Below are 21,248 nucleotides of genomic sequence, written 5' to 3'. Positions count from 1 at the left end.
GCCCTCCCCCGCCCTCGCCCTCCCCCTTCCTCGCCCTCCCCCGCCCTCGTCCTCCCCCCTCCCCCGCCCTCGCACTCCCCCGTCCTCGCCCTCACCCTCCTCCGCCCTCGCCCTTCCCCGGCCTCGCCCTTCCCCGCCTCGCCCTTCCCCATCCTCCCCCTTCCCCGGCCTCCCCCTCCCCCTTCCCCATCCTCCCCCTTCCCCATCCTCCCCCTTCCCCATCCTCCCCCTTCCCCATCCTCCACCTTCCCCATCCTCCCCCTTCCCCATCCTCCCCCTTCCCCATCCTCCCCCTTCCCCATCCTCCCCCTTCCCCATCCTCCCCCTTCCCCATCCTCCCCCTTCCCCATCCTCCCCCTTCCCCATCCTCCCCCTTCCCCATCCTCCCCCTTCCCCATCCCCCCCCTTCCCCATCCTCCCCCTTCCCCATCCTCCCCCTTCCCCATCCTCCCCCTTCCCCATCCTCCCCCTTCCCCATCCTCCCCCTTCCCCATCCTCACCCTTCCCCATCCTCCCCCTTCCCCATCCTCCCCCTTCCCCATCCTCCCCCTTCCCCATCCTCCCCCTTCCCCATCCTCCCCCTTCCCCATCCTCCCCCTTCCCCATCCTCCCCCTTCCCCATCCTCCCCCTTCCCCATCCTCCCCCTTCCCCATCCCCCCCTTCCCCATCCTCCCCCTTCCCCATCCCTCCCCCTTCCCCATCCCCCCCCTTCCCCATCCTCCCCCTTCCCCATCCTCCCCCTTCCCCATCCTCCCCCTTCCCCATCCTCCCCCTTCCCCATCCTCCCCCTTCCCCATCCTCCCCCTTCCCCATCCTCCCCCTTCCCCATCCTCCCCCTTCCCCATCCTCCCCCTTCCCCATCCTCCCCCTTCCCTCGTCGCCCGCTTTCCCCCCTTCCCCGCCCTCGCCCTTCCCCGCCCTCGCCCCTCCCCGTCCACGTCCCTGTCCTTCGCCGTCCTCACCCTTCCCCCCCCCCTCCGCCCCTCCCCCATCCTCAACGGTGGCCATACATTTGTGTCCCTGCTTGGTGATCCTGGTGTTCATACGTCTGTGTCCCTGCTTGGTGATCCTGGTGTTCATACGTCTGTGTCCCTGCTTGGTGATCCCGGTGTCCATACGTTACGTCTGTGTCCCTGCTTGGTGGTCTTTGTGGTCCCGGTGTCCCTGCTTGGTGGTCCTGGTGTTCGTATGTTTGTGTCCCTGCTTGGTGGGTCCCGGTGTCCGTATGTTTGTGTCTCTGCTTGGTGGATCCCGGTGTCCAAACGTCTTTGTCCCTGCTTGGTGGGTCGTCTGTGTCCCTGCTTGGTGGTGCTGGTGTTCATACGTCTGTGTCCCTGCTTGGTGGTCGCAGTGTCCATACGTCTGTGTCCCTGCTTGGTGGTCCCAGTATCCATACGCCCGTTAACATTTGACTAAAACATCTCACAAAAGCTACCAAGCGATTATGGACCAAATTTGGTACAATGCATCAGGACAACAAAGCAAGGCCTCATGAGGTTGTGCTCCCCACCCGGATGCACTCCCAATAAAGGGGATAAAAGGTGGATTTTGCACCTAATATTAAATCGGTAATTCATTCAAAAATTGTGCGTGTGCGCACATGGTTGTGTGAGTGTCAGAACCTGTGTGAATAAATCTGCCTTAACCAATGGAGGGGAGGGAGTGGAGCACTCCATCAGCAGAGTTTCAGGTTGGCAGCGAAATTAATGAGCTATTTGTAGTTTCGAGTATTGTTATTGTTGTATTGATTTCATTGTCCTGGACTAAGGTGTTTTGGTTTGATGTTCTGCGTAGGTCACCCAAGTATTCCTCCACTTTTGCCGCCCAGACGACCTGGTGTCTTACCTACACCATCCACTGTTTGTAGGTATTCCCACCTGTATCACCCTGTTCATCATTGACTGCATGCTTGCTTTTACTGAAAGAAGTGGTCATTATGAAACCTGCAATAAGAGTAAAAACATGAAAAGTAAGTTAATGGAATGTATTTAGACTTTAAAGTCAAAGGAATGAAAAAGTTTAAATTAAATATCTCTGCCCCCGAAGGTGGACGGAAGGTATGTATGTGTGTGAGGAAGCAGGATATCTCAAATTGTTGTTGGTGGATTTGGACGAATTTTGGTGGATGGGTTGGGTGTTTGACAAGGAAGATTTGATTGATTAGATTTTAGTGAAGATCCAGATCCGTATGCGGCCTATCGGTGGGATACAAAAATACACTGTTCAGGCTGGCGGAGGTGTGCGGCTGTGCGCTCTACCGAGTGCTGATCAAGATCTTCTTATAAGTATTTTGTTGTTGCAATATGGGTTATATGCTGATAGGACCTTTTGTTTTTACAAAACGTTTACAATAAATAAATGTTTTGTAAAACGCCATATAATAATAATAAATAATAATTCATTTATTTTGTATAGCGCTTTTCCAGAAGCCCAAAGGCGCTTTGACAGAGTGGAAAACATAATGCATAACAATACATGAAAGCAACAATTGCAAAAAGACAAGAATCAAGAAAACAAACAGCAGCGATATACGGCATATATATAAGACAAGAATCAAAAAGACAAGACAAGAATCAATAGGGAAATATTTAAAGCAAAAGGAGGGAGAAGGAGAAGAGATAGTCAGGGGTTAAATGCTGTGGGTTGAATGTTGAATGCAGCGTTGAACAGGTGGGTCTTTAGTGATGTTTTGAATGTGGTGAGTGAGGAGGAGTCTCTGATGGTGTGAGGTAGTGAGTTCCAGAGGGTGGGAGCAGCGATGGAGAAGGCCCTGTCCCCCCAGGATCTGAATTTGGTCCGGATGGAGGGGGTCAGGAGGTTGGTACCAGCAGAGCGGAGGTTGCGGGTGGGAGTGTGTCTGGAGAGGAGGTCAGCCAGGTAGGATGGGGCCAGGTTATGGAGGGCTTTGTATGTCAAGAGGAGGATTTTGTACTGGATTCTCTGGGGGATGGGGAGCCAGTGAAGCTTGTAAAGGACGGGGGTGATGTGGTCACGGGTCCGGGAATGAGTGAGTAGACGGGCAGCGGAGTTCTGAATGTATTGGAGTTTATTGGTGATTTTTGAGGGTGAACCATAGAGGAGGCTATTGCAGTAGTCCAGACGGGAGGTGATGAAGGCGTGGATGAGGGTTTCTGCAGCCGTGGAGGAGAGGGATGAGCGGAGACGGGCAATGTTTTTCAGGTGAAAGAAGGCTGACTTTGTGATCTGTTTAGTGTATTTGTCGAAGGAAAGGGTTTGGTCAAAGATGACGCCAAGATTCCGGATGTGAGGGGAGGTGGATACTGGGATACCGTCGATGTTGAGGGCAAAGTTATGGGTGGATTTTGTGAGCGTTTTTGGGCCAATGATGATTATTTCAGATTTATCACAGTTAAGCTTGAGGAAGTTGATTTGAAGCCAGGATTTTATTTCAGTGATGCAGTTTGTCAGGATAGAGTGGGTGTCGGTGGAGACGGACTTGGTGGAGATGAAAAGCTGGATGTCATCGGCGAAGCAGTGGAATTGGAGACCATGACGGCGGATTAAGTGACCGAGCGGGGACAGGTAAAGGATGAAGAGGAGGGGGCCAAGAACTGAACCTTGGGGGACACCTTGGGGGAGGGGAGCAGTGGGGGATTTGCAGTTATTGATGGAGATGAACTGGCATCTGTCAGAGAGGTATGATTTAATCCAAGAGAGGGCAGTGCCGGTGACGTTAAAGGTGGATTCAAGTCGGGTGAGGAGGATAGTGTGATCGATGGTGTCAAAGGCAGCGCTGAGGTCGAGGAGGACGAGAATGTTGAGGTTGCCAGCGTCAGAGGAGAGGAGAAGGTCGTTGGTGATTTTGAGGAGAGCAGTTTCAGTACTGTGGTTGGAGCGGAATCCGGATTGGAATGTTTCATACAAGTTATTGGCAGAGAGATGATGTTTGAGTTGAGTGGCTACAGCGCGTTCCAAAACTTTTGACAGAAAGGGTAGGTTGGAGATGGGTCTGAAGTTGTTTAGGGTGTCAGGGTTTAGACCAGGTTTTTTTAGAATGGGGGTAACAGCAGCAATTTTGAGGGAAGGTGGGACGATGCCTGTAGACAGGGAGGAGTTTATTGTTGCAATGATAAGTGGAGAGAGAGCAGGGAGGGAGGCTTTGACAAAGCTGGAGGGGATGGGGTCAAGAGTGCAGGTGGCAGTTTTCATTCCTATGAGGAGTTCAGAGAGGTCAGTAGGAGAGATTGGGGAGAACCGAGACAGGGGATGGCAGGACAAGGGGGGGCAGGTGGTTGGAGGGGGAGCGGGTGCGGCGGTGGTCAAGCTGTTGTAGATGTTGTCAATTTTGCGTTGGAAGAAAGAGAGGAAGGAGATGCAGTTGTCTACTGTGAATGACTGGGTGGTGGTGTTCAGGGGGCGGAGGAGTTTGTTTATTGTCGAGAAGAGTGCTTTTGGGTTTCCGGAGCCAGAGTGGATAATTTGAGAGTAGTAGGCAGAGCGGGCGCGGGAGAGGGCATCTTTGTAGTGTTGTATGTGGTCCTTGTAGGCTTGGGAGTGAACTGTGAGACCCGTTTTATTGCGGAGTCTTTCAAGTTGGCGAGCACGAGTTTTCATCAGGTGGAGTTCAGGGGTAAACCAGGGAGCAGAATGGGTGAAAGAAACTGTTTTGGTTTTTACAGGCGCAAGCTGGTCAAGGCAGGAGGAGAGAGTGTGGTTGTAGTAGTCAGTGAGGTCGGAAGGGGTGTGGAGGTCAATGAAGGGAGAAGTGGACATTTTTTCAGAGAGGGTGGATGAGAATGAGGTAGGTGAAAGAGCGTTTAGCTTACGGAAGTTGATTGTGCGATAATGCCTTGGTGTTGGGGCGGGGATGTTGATGGTCAGAGTGATGGCTAAGTGGTCAGAGAGGGTGAGGTCGGAGCCATAGAGATGGTGCAAATTTAATCCAGTGGAGCAGACAAGGTCCAAAATGTGACCACGGATATGGGTAGGAAAGTCGACATGTTGAGTGAGGTTAAAGCAGGTGAGTAAATCAGTGAAGTCAGTGGTTATTGTGGAGTCAGTGGAGTCCATGTGGATATTGAAATCACCAAGGAGGAGGATTGAGGGGGAGAGGGAACATAGCTGGGTCAGAAAGTAGGAGAAGTCAGACAGGAATGATGGGTGTGGTTTGGGAGGGCGGTAGACGACAGCCATGACTGACTGCGTGTGACCAGAGAGTTTTAAAGCCAGGTGTTCAAATGATGGAGCAGATGAGATGGAGATGAGGTTGGTCTTGATGTCTTGACGGTGGATAACGGCAATTCCACCACCTCGGCCCTCCGAGCGTGGTTTATTGACGTAGGAATATCCATTGGGTGTGGTGAGGTTGAGTGTGTAGTAGTCCAGAGGTTGTTGCCAGGTTTCGGTGAGACAGAGAAAGTCCAGTTTGTTATCCAGGATGTATTCGTTCAGGATGAGGCATTTATTGTTGAGGGACCGGGTGTTGAACAGGGTGAGCTTGATGTTGTTTTGAACAGCAGGGATGAATTCAGGTGATTTAGCCAGGGTTCGTAGGCAAGAGGTGCGATCGTGTGGGTTGCTGTGACCAGGTGCGCTGGGACGAAGAGTGAGAGTGCGCTGAGCCGACCAGAGGACGGGGATGGAGTGACCTGATTGCAAATAAACAAACTTGCGACCGGAGCCACGGTGAATGTACCTGGGTCGTCGGAGGAGTCCATTTGATTTGATGGCAGAGATGCATGATGGGGTGGAGCGGGTATTGAGCAGAAGAAGCCTTGCGGCGGAGTACTTCAGAGCCATGCCAGGCAGGAGCGAAGGGACGAGTACGAGGCCAAGGTCGAGGAGGCAAAGCGGCAAACGCAGCGGCAAACGCAGCGGCAAACGACTGCAGCCGCTAATCAAGACCACAGCGGCAAACAAGGCCACAAGGCCACCGGCAAACAAGGCCACGGCCACAATCAACGGGAGCGGGCCTTTCGAATTCCGTATTCCGTACCATCAAAAGCAGATTCCGTTATCCAGCCGGAGAACACGCGGCACGTGCGGGTGTGAAAAGGCAGGACAGGTGTGAGATGTCAGGTCAGAAAGGTAGAAGCAGACCCTGTACATCCATCCAGTCGGAGAAGCGGCGAATATGCAACGCCAGCGTCCTCTCGCAACCGAACCCGGAAGTCATTATAATGTGATATTCATCATTGCTGTTTAAAGGGGGCACTGTATGCACTTTGTGTTAAAGTCTCTGTGCATCCATCATGCATTCAAGATCAGTAATTATAGTTTAGAAATGCCAATGAATCAGACACTAGTTTTCCTTCCCACGGACGCCCTATCGCTGGGATTTGTGATTAATCATAACGATGAACACCCATTCCATATTTCTTGTAAGCACCTGATTTAACTGGTCTGTTCTTGTACATCTAGTTATTTGTTAATAATGTGAAAAACCTGACCTGACTTATGTGGACAGGATCATAAACCAGTAGTGACCACTTGATGTCACATAGTCCTCTTTATTAGTCCCCTACCGGTGTACACCGGAGGGGACTATAGGTTTGCACTCCGTCCCTCCGTCCGTCTGTCAGTCCGTCACGCAAAGAACAGCTTTCCAGACTTTTTTCTCCTAAACTCTTAATGCTAAGGATTTCAAACTGGGGACATGGTTTCCTCATGATAAGGTACAGATCAAGTTCGAACTTCACGACGTTTCGATCATTTTTGACAATCGGGTGACACCGTCACAATTTCGGTCTTCGAGGCCGGCCGATAGGCACAGTGTGACCGGAAGGGACGAGGTTCTCCTGACCACGTGGCCCTTGACTTGGTTTGTCCGCACAATGTGGGCGCTTTCAGGATGAACTTTAGCCGGGGAGCGTTTGGGCGCCCCGGTCTGATACTGCCGCCCACGCGCAGAACAACTTGTGAGTGCACGTGGGTCCCGGCGGTCCCACTGGCCTAGCGCTACCCTTTGAACTTTGGCAATTTCCCCAACGGTTTTCCGGACGACAGACTGCCGGTAGGGGACATGTATTGCAGCGCAATACTCAGAATGCTTGTTTTATTTAACACTAGCAAATACCACCCATCGCTTTTCTGGCGAGAATACACAGAGCGAGACAGACAGACACAGACTTTTGTGCCCTTTAGTATAAAAGTCTAAAAACAATTTCACAAACCAGATGTAAACAAAGAAAACAATGAAAATAAACATTTACATAAGGATCATTAATTCTTCAAACAGGGGAGAAAGGATATGTAAAATAAAACCAGCAAGTATAAACATATTTTACAAACCAAATGTGAATAAACACAAACAATTTTGAAGGAAACACTTACATGAGAACCATGAACACATCAAAAAGCAAAATCAAGCACTTTGTTCCTCACAAAACGAAGAACATTTTTAACACACCGTCTGTCGGAAAATTATTGTTCTTTTCCATATTTTCTGCAGTACAGGAACTCGAGCTTTATTTGAGAAATAATCAGGATTTTAAAGGTCAACAAAATATTACAAAAAGAAGATTCACCACCTTCCACCTTCTTTTTCCTTGTTTTATAAATTGCCAAATTTTTTTTCCTTGAGCAACCAAAAAGTTTGCTAAGGCAGTTTCAGATTTACGTGCAGCAGAAATAGGATAACCACAAATAAATTCAACTGAAGAAAAAAAAGCCCCGTTTTTAATATATTGGCATTCAAAAACTTAAACAAAGGAACAAGTCTTCTGCACCCAACATATGCATGATCAAGTGTTTCACGACTTTCACAAAAGGGGCACACTTCAGAAATTTCATTGGAAAATTTGTGAAACAAAACTTTACAAGGGAGAATCCAATGCGCCAGCCTCCATTGCAGGTCACCCGTACGCTTGGAGATTGGGGGTGCGTATAGACTGCGCCATACAGGAGTAAAAGGTGAAGAAGCCGACAGATGCTCTTTCCACTGAACACCAAAAGGGCCTCTTACAAAGTCAGCAAAAATAAAACGCACACAAGAGTCATGTAAAGTCCCTTTCTCAATGGAGTTAAAGGGTACAGATTTGCCGTTACAATTCAAAAGCAAAACGGGAAAGCATATTGGTCAAGGAAACCCACAGACTCAAAAAGGCTCCTGAACTCTACTCAAAGATTATTTGCTGCTCTTAAAATAGCAAAAAAAACTCTGGCCAATAATCCGAATGGACCACAAACCAGAGCAGGCAGAAATTTATTGAGCAGACTTCCATCTTTCTCTTTGAAAGTCCAACAAATTATGGACTTGGAGAAGATCTGACCCCAGAAAGTACTGGACCAAAGTCCTGGAAGAAGGAATAGCTGAAAAAATGGGGTTACAGAAGATTGGTTTGTTGAGAAACATCGAGTTGGTAATGGAACCGGTCTCACGACGCAACCTTTAACTTGATGACGCTCTGCATGCACAGAGGAAGCGATGACATTGATCTTTTGTGTCACTTTGAATGGGTGGTTTTAATGACACATCGTCCGAACACTTTTGTGTTCTTCACCTATTACTCCTGTATGGCACAGTCTATACGCACCCCCAATCTCCAAAATCAATCAAATGTTTCTGGGTGGTTTTAATGAGCCATTTTGGTGGCTGTAAGACCATAAACCTATGCCACAGGGTAGAAGTGACCAAATTATTGATTGCCAATGCTCTTCCATGGTAGGATAGCTTGCAAAGAAGCCCTCTCCATTTTTGTCCCCCGTCGCACAGCGTAGCGAAAGGGGGACTATGGCTTTCCCCTCCGTCCGTGTGTCCGTCCGTGCGTGCGTGCGTGTTTGCGTGCGTGCGTAAGCGAAGGACCGCATTCAAATTTGGTGTGTGGGTGCAACCCACGTCAAAATCCAAGATGGCCACCGCCATGTATGTCTGATGCCATGTATGTCTGAACCTTGTGAGATGAATATCTTGAAAGATAAGCGAAGTACCAACTTCTAATTTGGTGTGTGGGTGTATCTCGGCCTAAGGAAGAACGCTATTGAAAATTGGGTCGCCACATCAAAATCCAAGATGGCCGCCACCATAAAAATGTCTGAACCTTGTGAGCAAAATATCTCGAAAAATAAGCGAAGTACCAACTTCTAATCTGGTGTTTGGGTGTATCTAGGCACAAGGAAGGACGCTGTTTAAAATTGGGTCGCCACGTCAAAATCCAAGATGGCCGCCGCCATGTATGTCTGAATCTTGAGAAGAATATCTTGAAAGATAAGCGAAGTACCAACTTCTAATTTGGTGTGTGCGTGTATCTCGGCATAAGGAAGACCGCTATTGTAAAGTGGGTCGCCACGTCAAAATCCAAGATGGCCACCGCCATGTATGGCTGAACCTTGTGAGATGAATATCTTGAAAAATAAGTGAAGTACCAACGTCTAATTTGGTGTGGGTGTATCTCGGCATAAGGAAGAACGCTATTGAAAATTGGGTCGCCACGTCAAAATCCAAGATGGCCACCGCCATGTATGGCTGAACCTTGTGAGATGAATATCTTGAAAAATAATGAAGTACCAACGTCTAATTAGGTGTGTGGGTGTATCTCGGCATAAGGAAGAACGCTATTGAAAATTGGGTCGCCACGTCAAAATACAAGATGGCCACCACCATATATATGTCTGAACCTTGTGAGCGAAATATCGTGAAAAATAAGCGAAGTACCAACTTCTATCTGGCGTGTGGGTGTATCTCGGCACAAGGAAGGACGCTGTTTAAAATTGGGTCGTCATGTAAAAATCCAAGATGGCCGCCGCCATGTATGTCTGAACCTTGTGAGATGAATATCTTGAAAAATAAGTGAAGTACCAACTTCTAATCTGGTGTGTGGGTGTATCTAGGCATAAGGAAGAACGCTATTGAAAATTGGGTCGCCACGTCAAAATCCAACATGGCCTCCGCCATGTATGTCTGAACCTTGTGAGATGAATATCTTGAAAAATAAGCGAAGTACCAACTTCTAATTTGGTGTGTGGGTATATCTCGGCCTAAGGAAGAACGCTATTGAAAATTGGGTCGCCACGTCAAAATCCAAGATGGCCGCCACCATATATATGTCTGAACCTTGTGAGCGAAATATCTCGAAAAATAAGCGAAGTACCAACTTCTAATCTGGTGTTTGGGTGTATCTAGGCACAAGGAAGAACGCTGTTTAAAATTGGGTCGCCACGTCAAAATCCAAGATGGCCGCCGCCATGTATGTCTGAATCTTGTGAGAAGAATATCTTGAAAGATAAGCGAAGTACCAACTTCTAATTTGGTGTGTGGGTGTATCTCGGCATAAGGAAGACCGCTATTGTAAAGTGGGTCGCCACGTCAAAATCCAGGACGGCCGCCACCATATATATGTCTGAACCTTGTGAGCGAAATATCTTGAAAAATAAGCGAAGTACCTTCTGGTGTGTGGGTGTATCTCGGCATAAGGAAGAACGCTATTGAAAATTGGGTCGCTAGGTCAAAATCCAAGATGGCCGCCGCCATGTTTGTCTAACCCTTGTGAGCGAAATATCATATCATAGCATGTTTTCTGCATGTTCCACTTTGTCAACTCACATCACTTCCCCGACGGGGGACCTAGGCGTAACGCTTGTTGTAGATTGGAATGCACCTTTTCAATTTTACCATGTCAGTTTTTTAGAATGCATTGGGAATCACAGAGATGTACGCCCAAAGGATAAACTCCATCTTTCTTAGAGGACAAATTCCTGGCAGTGACGGGGAAGAAAAACCTGAAGGTGGTCCAGAAAATGTGGCACAACTCTTTGACCAGTTCATCTTAGCCGAACAAGCAAGTCTAAAATTATTGAGACCTTTGGTTAACTCGGATACATTGTCTTGAGACTGTATTGCAGTGCAGATGTCATCTGCATATACTACAACTTTTATAGGGGGAGCATTAGGGCAAACGGAGAAACCCGAAAGTTTCCCGTGAAAACGAACTAAAAGGGGCTCAATAGCAAGAACATAGAGACCAGACAAAGGACATCCCTTGAAACAGAAAAAGGAGAAATCAACTCATTATTTACTTTCACCAAACTATAAATATTGTGATACAATAACTGAATATATGATATAAAGGTGGGACCAAAACAAAAACCCTTCAGAACAGCAAATAAATATTTGTGTTATCTACACAATCAAAAGTGTCCACAATCAAACAATCAACAGTGTGTTCCTGGTCTATAAAGACTAGGCCTGTGCTCTTGTGCAATAAATCACACACGTCAGAAATGTCACGAACAGCACCAAGGTTGTCATATATCGATCGTCCAGGCACGCAACAAGTTTGATCAGGATGGACCGGTGAGTGGACAATGTATTGTTACTGATCGCGGTTAGGATGTTATAGACCGAGCGGTGGTTTAAAACCGCGACCTAACAAAACTCACCCGATTCCACCCGAACGTTGGTTGTATCGCACCCTAGCTGCTCAATGAGGGAAAAGACAAAAGCGACGCAATGCAAGAGGAAAACGGAGACAAAAAAAGGTTTGAAATACTACTACATTTATTCCTACTATTTACACACAAGCAAAAAGACAGATGTCACGTTTATTTACAAGCACAAGACGCAGGTGACACAGTGCAAATTTAGCTTACCTACAGACTTAACTTATATCCCAGGACAGAACAAACAGAACGCTGACTCACGCGGGGAATGCCAGGGATGGCAGAAGGTGGATGGCTGGCGGGAGAGGAAAGGTCCAAGGGGGGGTCTTGCAGCTCAATCGTGCGTTTGGCAGCCGCCGTTCCTTTTTGTTGGCCCTGCTCCAAACCGCCGTTCAGGCCCCCTTTGGCGGTTGCCGGGTGTCGCTGCTGCGGCGGCCTCCGTCCGCTGCGTTCCCAGGACTTGTCTCACTGGTCTGGTCCCTCAACCCTCAACCCTCAACTCTTTCTTGCTTCTCTCACTTCTCACCACCGACTCCTCTCTCTGGCAACCGACTGTGACCAACTCCTTGCAACCAACTCCTCCTCTCTTCACAACCCTTCTTTTTCCAACCCAGAGTGCATCTCTCTTTCTTCTTCTCTGGTTCCACTTCCGGTTGCGCCCTTTTATAGCGCCCCCAGCGATCACGCCCCCGGCGCTTTGGACACGCCCATCGGGGCGCTCACCTCGGCCCTGGCTGGTCGCACGACCCTCGGGCTCCGCCCCGGACGACGACGGGCGGGCGCGCCCCTCCCCTCCTCTGACGAGGTGGAGACACGCCTTTCTTCCCTGACTCGAGCCTCGTGGTCAATGGCGGTTATTGGAGGGGAGGAGGGGATGGAAAGGGAGAGTTTTGGGGATGGGAAGGAAAGGGGGTCTATTCTCTTTCACTGGTGCAATGGAGTACTTTTAATTAATGGGAGACACAGCCTTATCCTAAAACACAGAATAAGAGATAACTATCAAAAGAAAAGATATATCGTGTCCTGCATGTATGTTTTTTATGGACTAACTACGGGAACGCCCTTTGACCTTTATACAACCACAACGGAGGGAGGAGGGGTGATATTTACAACAACCTTTTACAACAACCTTTTACAACATTTTACCACCACCACAAAATAAAAAAAACATTCTCATATTCACAACAGTATTTTAAGCATGAGGCAAGGACTGCTTAAAGGCACGGGAACGCTTTCATGGTGCTCTCAACCACCCTGACCGTGATCAACTGGAGGTCCCCATGTGCAAGGCCTATGTCACGGAGAATGGACGCCGATTCTGGCGCCCAAGCCCCGTACCAATTGAGCGTGACACTTGACACACGCGGTCAGACGAGAGTGGGGAACTTGCCACACACCCACTGATGAACATTGGTAACGTCATAGTAACGCCTCTTCTGGGTGTGCTCAAGCAAAAGCGCAAGGGTGTCTCTCATGATCTGTGCGTCCAGGACCATGCATCCCCACCCTTTACAGCAACGATATCCGGTTTACGGAGACAAGCTGTAGTGGGGATACTGGGTTCAGCAAGGACCTCATACCCACGCTGCCGGAGCCGACTGCACACGAAGCGGCATACGTCATTGTGCAGCCGAACTCTAACAGGGTGAGTACGGATGCACGCCTTGGAGACATGGGACAGGGTCTCTCTCGCTTGGCAACCTGCATCACACCACCTATTCTGAGCATCCACAGGCCTGCCTCAGCTCGTGCAGGATCCAGTGGGGAGCAAATTGCCCTGCACCTTCACTGACTCGATATATGCTCTGCCCGACTGAAGTGGAGTCTGGTTGCGCACCCAGCCCTGGGGCTGGGTAACTCGACTTGCCACGGCCATCGACTGTTGCGTACAGCAGCCCGGCCATGAGAGCATCCGCCTGTTTGACAAAACTGGGATGCTTGCCCCCGTAATGCAGGTTACACGTGTTCCTGAGCCTGATCCAGTCTCCCACGCTTGTCCAGAAGATGGCTTTCAGATAGTGACTATCCGAACGCTCTAACCCTCGCAGTCTACACTCACACAGAATTGGAATTGTCGTGCGTAATTGGGTCAACATCCGCGGCCAGCCCAACATCCGCGGCCCTGGCGTGGAAGAAAGACACCGAGATGTCCTTTGGTAGTCTTAGTCAGAACCGCACATGGTGGCGCACTTGACGATCCAACCTACGGAGCGTACCTGTCCGGGCTATACCCAGCACGAGCTCGTGTTGGAGCTTGGGCATCAGATTCCCCCGCAACATTGCCATCCACTGCTGCGGGTTTAAAGGTGCTCGCCTGAGGTTCACAAGTTCCTCCTCCAGGGATGCCCCATAAGTTGGAGCAACTCCCCTGAGGAGGAACTTGTAACCGCCTTTAGAGGCCATTTTCCCCGCTGAGCCGGGGTTGGCCTTTTTTGGGCACATTGGTCCCCTTTTTGGCACAGCCAACCCTGTTAGTCGCCTATTGCGACAAACAGGGAATTACCAGTGAACTGGTACTCAATTTGCCGACCTCAGAAGGATGACAGGCTGAGTAAAGTAACCCCCCCCCTGGCGTTAATTCAGCAATCAACCAGGATTCAAACCCAGGATCCTAGGATCCAAAGCTGGCACACTAACTGCTAAGCCAACACGAGTCACCTGGGAAGGAACTTGATCCCCAGGTATTTCAACAGTTCTGCTGCTGTACAAGGTCGTAGCTCTTTACCGCCTATAGCGAACCGTCACACCCCATCAACAAGGTAGCGCTTGTTGGTGCCGTCAATGACAATGTTGAGTGTGATGGATTTCTCACAGTTCACCTCCAAGCCTGCCTGCACTAGCAGAGCATGTGCCGCATCCATTAATGACTGGATCCCGGCCGGTGTTTTGGCACAGGATCAGGTCATCGGCAAAGGCCAAGGCCTGGATGTTTTCACCTCCAAGCCTTACACCCACTCCCTCCGGTATGTGCCTCAGCACCTCATTGAGGACACTGTTGAACAGTATCGGAGAGAGTGGATCGCCCTGCTTCACACCATGTCATTGGAATTGACTCGGCACTTTAACAATCGAGGATGGTTGTGCAGTCCTCGTACGATCTACTGAGGTACACGAGGAGCAGTGGCGGAGTATCCATCCCTTGCGCAACCCGAAGAATCGCTCGATGGTTGATGGAGTTGAAGGCTTTCGACGCATCCAGCACAGTAAGGCACAGGGGAGTGAGGTTGCGCGTGGCATCCCAAAGGATCCCATCGAGAATGCTAACATTCTCTGCGCAACCATCCCGTGGATAGATGAACGCTCGCTGCACTGGATAGAGGTCAAAAGTCCCCGACAACCGCCTGGCGAGGATCTTGCGATGTAGATGAACGAGGTAACTGCTGGTTGTTATGGGTCATAATCCCCCCCCCCCCCCCCCCCCCGGACGACACTGCTAAACCCACAATCGCAACACAACGCAGATGATGACCTAAGAGCGTCTGTACCTAGAATGTACCTACCGAGGAAAGAAGGAGGTGTCGGCCTAATGGAACTCAAATCGAGTACACAGAGGTACAACTGTAGGATTGCCAGAGTATGTGAAAAGCTCATCAGGCTAGTGAATACAATTTGTGTACAAGCATAAACACAACAAACCAGAAAAGGTATCTCTCACTCACTCGCCTTGCAAAAAACTTCCAAAAACAGGTGTGATTCGATCATGTCACGCACCAAATGGATACATCTATACAATGTCACTGTACGTCCTGTCATGAGTATGGCTGCCATATTTGGGCTGGTGTTCCGGCCTGCCACCTATCTTTTTGACAGAATCCAGCGATGTGCTGCCTTTCTGGTGGGACAGGAGTTGGCATCATTCCTGGAACCACTGTCTGCCGCTCTGTTGCTTCCTTGATACTTTTCCACAGATATACCATGTGCTCTGAAGGTCTATCCCAGGTTGTTCCACCTGAGCACACCTTCAGTTGCTATACATGTTTGGCAGTTTCTTCCCATCCATACACTGTATCTGTCCCAAGGAGTAAGACTATGAGGTACTCTTCTCGTTTTTTGGTTTTTTTCCTCCGCACAGCATCACTCTGGAACAGTTTACATGTATCCTGCTTTCCCTTCTAACCCAACCTACTTTCATTCAAGAGGAATGTCAATAGATTTCTCATTTCTGTCTAATATCTATAACTTTCCTTTGTGTAGCCCCCACCTCGAGTGGCCTTAAAGGCTTTGTGGTGGGCAATATCTCATTTAAAAAACAATGAATACAGCCCCAACGATTACAAAAAAGACAAAAGAAAAGTGCAAGATGAAATACCAGCAGATATATAGTGAAAACTGGGAGAAAGACTAAAGAGCAGGGAATATATAAAGAAGACTTGAACAGATTGGGGATAGACAAAGAAGGATCTCTGGAATGGCTAAGAAGATGTCAGCTCAACTGGGATGGAGAACTTATCATTATTATTGCCCAAGACCAAGGACACTACACCAATGGATTAAAAAAGATAGCAGAACTGAGTCAATCAGACAAGTGTAGGTTCTGCAAGGGATAAAGACAAAGCATGTCACCTCCTGTCGGGATGTAAAAAAAACTCATGTCAGAGCAGCTGTACAGTGTACACCCAAAGACACAACAAGGTATGTGGAGTAATCCACTGGCACATCTGCAGGAATTTCAATATCCTAGTTCCATTAAACTCATGGAAACACGAACCACGGGCAATCAGTGAAAACGAGGAAGTCACACTCACGTACGACCTTATGATTCCATCGAGCGTGAACATAGAAGACAAAGCATTGCGTCTGGACATTGCACACAAAAAGGTAAAGACAGCATTTATGACTGAGATATCAGTACCCAGCGATTTTGGCTTAAATAATGCAGAAATCAAGAAAATGACCAAATACCAGGACCTGAAAAATGAGGGCAAGAGATCTTGGAAGCTGAAGAGCATCAAAAAAGAAGAGCTGGACCAGAAAATGAAACTTAACTTTTGCAAAACAATTAGACTTGCAACATGGAATGTGCTCCCTCGCTGCCCAAATGGCTCAATTCCACTCATCGTAAGAACTAATCCCCCTTGAAGATCAATCATGCTGTACTCCAAGAGACATGTCGTCTTGATTTGGGTGAGACATTGGGTGATGACTACTACTATCTTTGGTTTGGCAGAACTGATGGCATCCTTCGATCTGGAGTGGCCCTAGCCCGAGCCCTAGACCTGGGGTTCTTAACCGGGGTATCCATACCCCCCCACTCCTCCCCCCCCCCCCCCTGGATGGGGACCAAAATCTGGGGGTATGGGACTCGTAATAAATAATAATAATAAATTGTAATAAATTCAATGAAATATCAACTTTAAATATATAATAAATTATAAAGCTGATTTCGGAAAGGCTGGGCTAGATTTTAAGCAGTTTTGGTGTGAGCAGATAGCAGCTTACCCGAGCTTGGCGAAGTGGGCAATGAATGTGTTGGTTCCCTTCACAACTACGTATCTCTGTGAAACAGGTTTCTCTGCATTATTGAACCTGAAATCAAAGTGGAGAAATCGACTTGTGTCCGATGATATGCGAGTGGCGTTGTCACGAACTATGCCCCGATTCCATATTCTGATTGCATGAAAACAGCAGCAACAATCTCACTAGATTAGTAAAACGGCTTGCACAAAACTTGCATGTTTTAGTTTGGTTTAGTTTGTTTCTTGAACAAGCAAAGAAATAAATAGGGATAAAATCCTAATGTTTTTCTTTCCTGTTCTGTTCCTAATTATCCATATGTAAAACTAAGCTATTGAGATATTTTGAAGTCACACTGGAACCTAATGGGACTGGTAATCAGGTGCGGATCCCCGCACTTGGCCCATTTTCTGGGTAATAAGTTACCAATTTTCATTCAAAAAAAATAGGCAATTAAGGTAGAAACACCCCTCAGAATGCACCACAGAGCACCTAGAAATCAAAAAAATTCTATGGGGACATACCCCCAGTCCCCCCAAGCTATGCGCACCTTCAGTGCGCCTTGGTCAGTCTACAGTCTGGCAACGTGGGTATGGGGACATCGTGGGCAATCCGTTGGGTGTCTTGACATGGAAAAAGGTTAAGAACCCCTGCCCTAGACTGACGACCAGGAAGGCCTTTCCTCAGTCGACCCCACCCACTTGCTGCTGGATTCCAAAATCATCGTGGACATATGACCATTTTTCATCTGTTATGCCCTCACTGAAGTGGACAACGATGTCAACAATGACAGACGTTATCCTCTATCCAGGACAAGCTGTCATCTGGGTGTGGTGCGGTGCTTAAATATTTCGATCATATCCTTTAATGGGTGGACCCGCAAGGTTATCGACCATGACCTAGTCTCCAGACATTGGTTTTCAAACATGCAGGCCAGCCATGTCTACATGAGTGCTGAGCTTGTCTTCTGTGATAATCGACTTCTGTGTTTTTTTTCCGTTTATCTTCATCTTAAAACGAGTGTTACGGCCTGTGACCTTTTTCTTCTTCCTTCCCCCTCCCTCCCCCCCCCCCCCCCCCCCCCCCTGTGAGTTAGACCAAGTGGTTTGGTCCATGGGTATAAAGCCTATGATTGGCTGTGGGGGCAGGGGATGGGCCAGGAAGGTGATTCAGAGGAGAGTGGCCATTTTGGAAGAGGCCTCATGGCGGAGTGCACGTCTCCTACCTACCATGCTATCTCCTCCCATGGAGTCTCCTACCCTGTCCCCGGTGTGTACCCCGGTTTAGAATAGGTACACCGTATCCCTGTGCATCGTAAGAGGCGACTAAGGGTTGGCGTCAGGAAGGGCATCCGGTCATAAAAACATTGCCTCAAACAGGGAACCATGATTGTCATGGGGCCCGCAAGGCTAACCCCTACTCTCGTGGGGGAAATGGCCTTAAAACGATCATTCATTTTTCATTCATTCATTCATATTCCTCATGGCGGAGTGCCTTTTCGTGTGCTTGTCGAGTTGTCAGCGGAAACCTCTGTACCTGAAGGTTGACTTGTGCCGGATCAACCCCTGCGGCCACCTCTGTACCTGATGGTTGACTTGGATTAAACTCTTGCTACCGCTGGGCCTGCACTGGGGCATACCGCTGGGCCTGCACTGGGGCCTACCGCTGGGCCTGCACTGGGGCCTACCGCTGGCCCTGCCTTGGGGCCTACTCTTGGACCTGCCTACTCCTACCCTCTCGTGCTGGGCCTGCACTGGGGCCTACCGCTGAGCCTGTCTTGAGGCCTACTCTTGGACCTGCCTACTCCTACCCTCTCGTGCTGGGCCTGCACTGGGGCCTACCACTGGGCCTACCTTGGGGCCTACTCTTGGACCTGCCTACTCCTACCCTCTTGTTCTGGGCCTGGACTGGGGCCTACCGCTGGGCCTGCCTTGGGGGATACTCTTGGACCTGCCTACTCCTACCCTCTCGTGCTGGCCTACTCTGGTTTTCAACCTATCTTTTCCCTTCTTTGTTTTATGTGTAGGAAGAGATTTTTTGTGTGATAATCCATAAATAAAGCCAGTGTGATTGAAGGCTTGGCTTGGTGTGCTTCAGGCCGTAACACAAGACCAGATGCACCACACTGTAATTGCTATGACACTGCTGCTCTGAAAGACCAGACCCTCTTGTTCTCCATAAATACAAGGTGGAGATGACGAAACACTTCACCCTTCTCCATCTTGTGAATTCAAGAAGTATGCTTTTTCTGTATCGACTGCATTGACCAGTCCAACGTGGTCAAACTCCACACCCACAATACACTCAACGGAGCTTCCACAAATCACGCAACCCACATGTGTCCGCACTGAACCAGGATGCAGCGGCAGTGATGTTCATGCCCCAGAAACACAAAAACGATCTGAATGAATTCACATTTACTCAACCCCATTAGTGCAACACCAGATCACGAACGAATAAGATGTCAGAGCAGATAATCGATGATGTGAACGGTGTTTTTGCTTGAGATCAGCACAATAAAAATATTCAATTGACTTGCTCTGGCACTTGACCGAAACGTATTGTCATGCCTCATGAATAAAAGCAAACGTGCTGAGGCTTGATCTCGTATCGGCTCGAGAAAGCCTGCTGGGAAACAGGTGAAACGTCACCTGAGACGTTGGATGTACATTTATCTTTTTAAATTCCTTATAATCCCAACCGCCCCAATCTTAACTGATTCAGGGGTTTAAAAAAAAAAACGTGTATGTATATGTATGTATGTATGTGTATATGTATATATATATATATATATGTATATATATATGTATATATATATGTATGTATATATATATATGTATATGTATATATATGTATATATATATACTGTTGCAGTTTTGAGTTTTGTATCATAAAGGTTAAATTTCCCCCTCATAGTCACACAAACAACATGTAGCCTCGCAATAGTGCAGTTATCTCTTAGTATTTGTGAGCATAGTCCTTTTCCTGTGTTAGTTTTGCGTTGAGTAGAATAATGAGAATAGGTCCTTCTCGTACTTCCATTGCCTTATCCCGCCTCTTTTACCTCATGCCTCTTACGCCTCTTTATGCTGCCTTTGGCTTTTTGGCGCGAATTAACACGAGGCCGGCCTGGAGGGTCGGGTCGGGACCGAATGAGGGCGGCAAAGAAGATGACGGTAAGCGCGAGCCGCCAATCAGGGCTCAGAGGGTGCGGCTGCAGCACTGCGTCTCAGTGCGTGGTTGGAACGTTCAAGAAGGCTCAGGGCGTGGCAGATATAAGCCGTTGCACAAAGCCACCTGGAGCAGTGCGGTGAGTTACAGTAGTAAGTGGAGTCGAGCAGTTGGCGGTGAGTTTACATTGAGTGAGGAGTTGAAGGAGCGCGGTCAGCAGTAGAGCTTGAGAGATATGAGATTGGAGAAAGACGCGCATGAACCAGGATACGCGCTCATATGAAAGTGACGCTTGGTTGAGCTTGAAGCCGAGCCGCTATAGTGCATTTAGTTACGCGAGTGATAGCGTGCTGGTTGCAAAACGCGCTGTGGAACCGCCAGCCATGCTGAGAGACGCGTACATTCCTTCCCGCCTTCCTGCCCCATCATCTGCTTTTGTTCGGGAGACGCGCTACGAGGATCCTTCCACCGCCTGCTGGCCATCATTGCGGGACGTGCTGTGACCAAGGAGAGCCGGACGGGGCCGTTCCTGGATGACCAAGTCGGCCCGTTTGGCCTGAACATCATCCTGCCTGCAATTCCCTGTGTGAGTGTGAACGGGCCCGAGTCTGGGATTAAGAATAAGACTGCTTAAGTTCTGCTCTGTGTCTGCTTCTACCGGTCATTGTACATAATATTGGGAATAATAATTAAACCTGTGTTCTTCCTTCCATTCGATTGTTCTCGTGTTTTCCCTCATTGACTAAGCGTGGTATGAATAGAACCGCTCTAATCGGGGTCCAACATTAACGGTGACTGCACCGTACCACGTGGTACGCAATCCGCTCGGTGTACTCAAATTACACGTGGCTCGTGCGAGGCTTGGTTCCCCGCTTCCGTGGCGGTGCGGGTATTTCGGTACGAGCGAGACTTGGTCCTGAAACCCTACCTTGCGTTTGCCCGGAAGAGGCGTTTCAAGTCTCTCGGTTACGCCAGGCCCAGAAAGAACAAGAGGCTTAATCCCCCCTTGGTAAGGATAAGAAGGGCGGCGGAAAACCATAACAATACATTTTGACTTGAATCATAATATTTTGGGTCAAAACTGATTTCTGTGTTAACCATGGATATGAATACAGTAACAGCATAACGGTTTGGTTCTAAAAAATAATCTCGTGTATTGTTGGCCATGCTGATGCCAGGGCTCGATTCATTGCGTGGTGGAAGATTGAGAGAAGCAGCACATGTGGGAAGAGTGGCCCTTCTGCCTTTTCCAACAAGGTAATCGTGTTTATCATCTTTAATATGC

General features: G+C 48.6%; 1 protein-coding gene across 2 annotated transcripts in view; it reads left to right on the top strand.

The window, feature by feature from the left end:
• The window catches only part of LOC137422857 (uncharacterized), a 68,727-nt gene that overhangs the window by 1,588 nt on the left and 45,891 nt on the right, over positions 1-21,248 (top strand). Inside the window, exons 2-3 of one of the 2 annotated variants that reach the window (XM_068109442.1) lie at positions 1,796-1,864; positions 21,142-21,220. In XM_068109442.1, the coding sequence (XP_067965543.1) occupies positions 1,796-1,864; positions 21,142-21,220 (148 nt within the window). Of the gene's footprint in view, positions 1-1,795; positions 1,865-20,488; positions 20,550-21,141; positions 21,221-21,248 lie in introns of those variants that run through there. The other variant, XM_068109443.2, reaches the window with a different exon arrangement.

This window comes from Myxine glutinosa, chromosome 3 (genome assembly GCF_964187855.1).
Source record: "Myxine glutinosa chromosome 3, kmMyxGlut1.1, whole genome shotgun sequence".
NCBI classification, from domain to species: domain Eukaryota; kingdom Metazoa; phylum Chordata; class Myxini; order Myxiniformes; family Myxinidae; genus Myxine; species Myxine glutinosa.
This window is presented reverse-complemented; position numbering and strand designations above follow the sequence as displayed.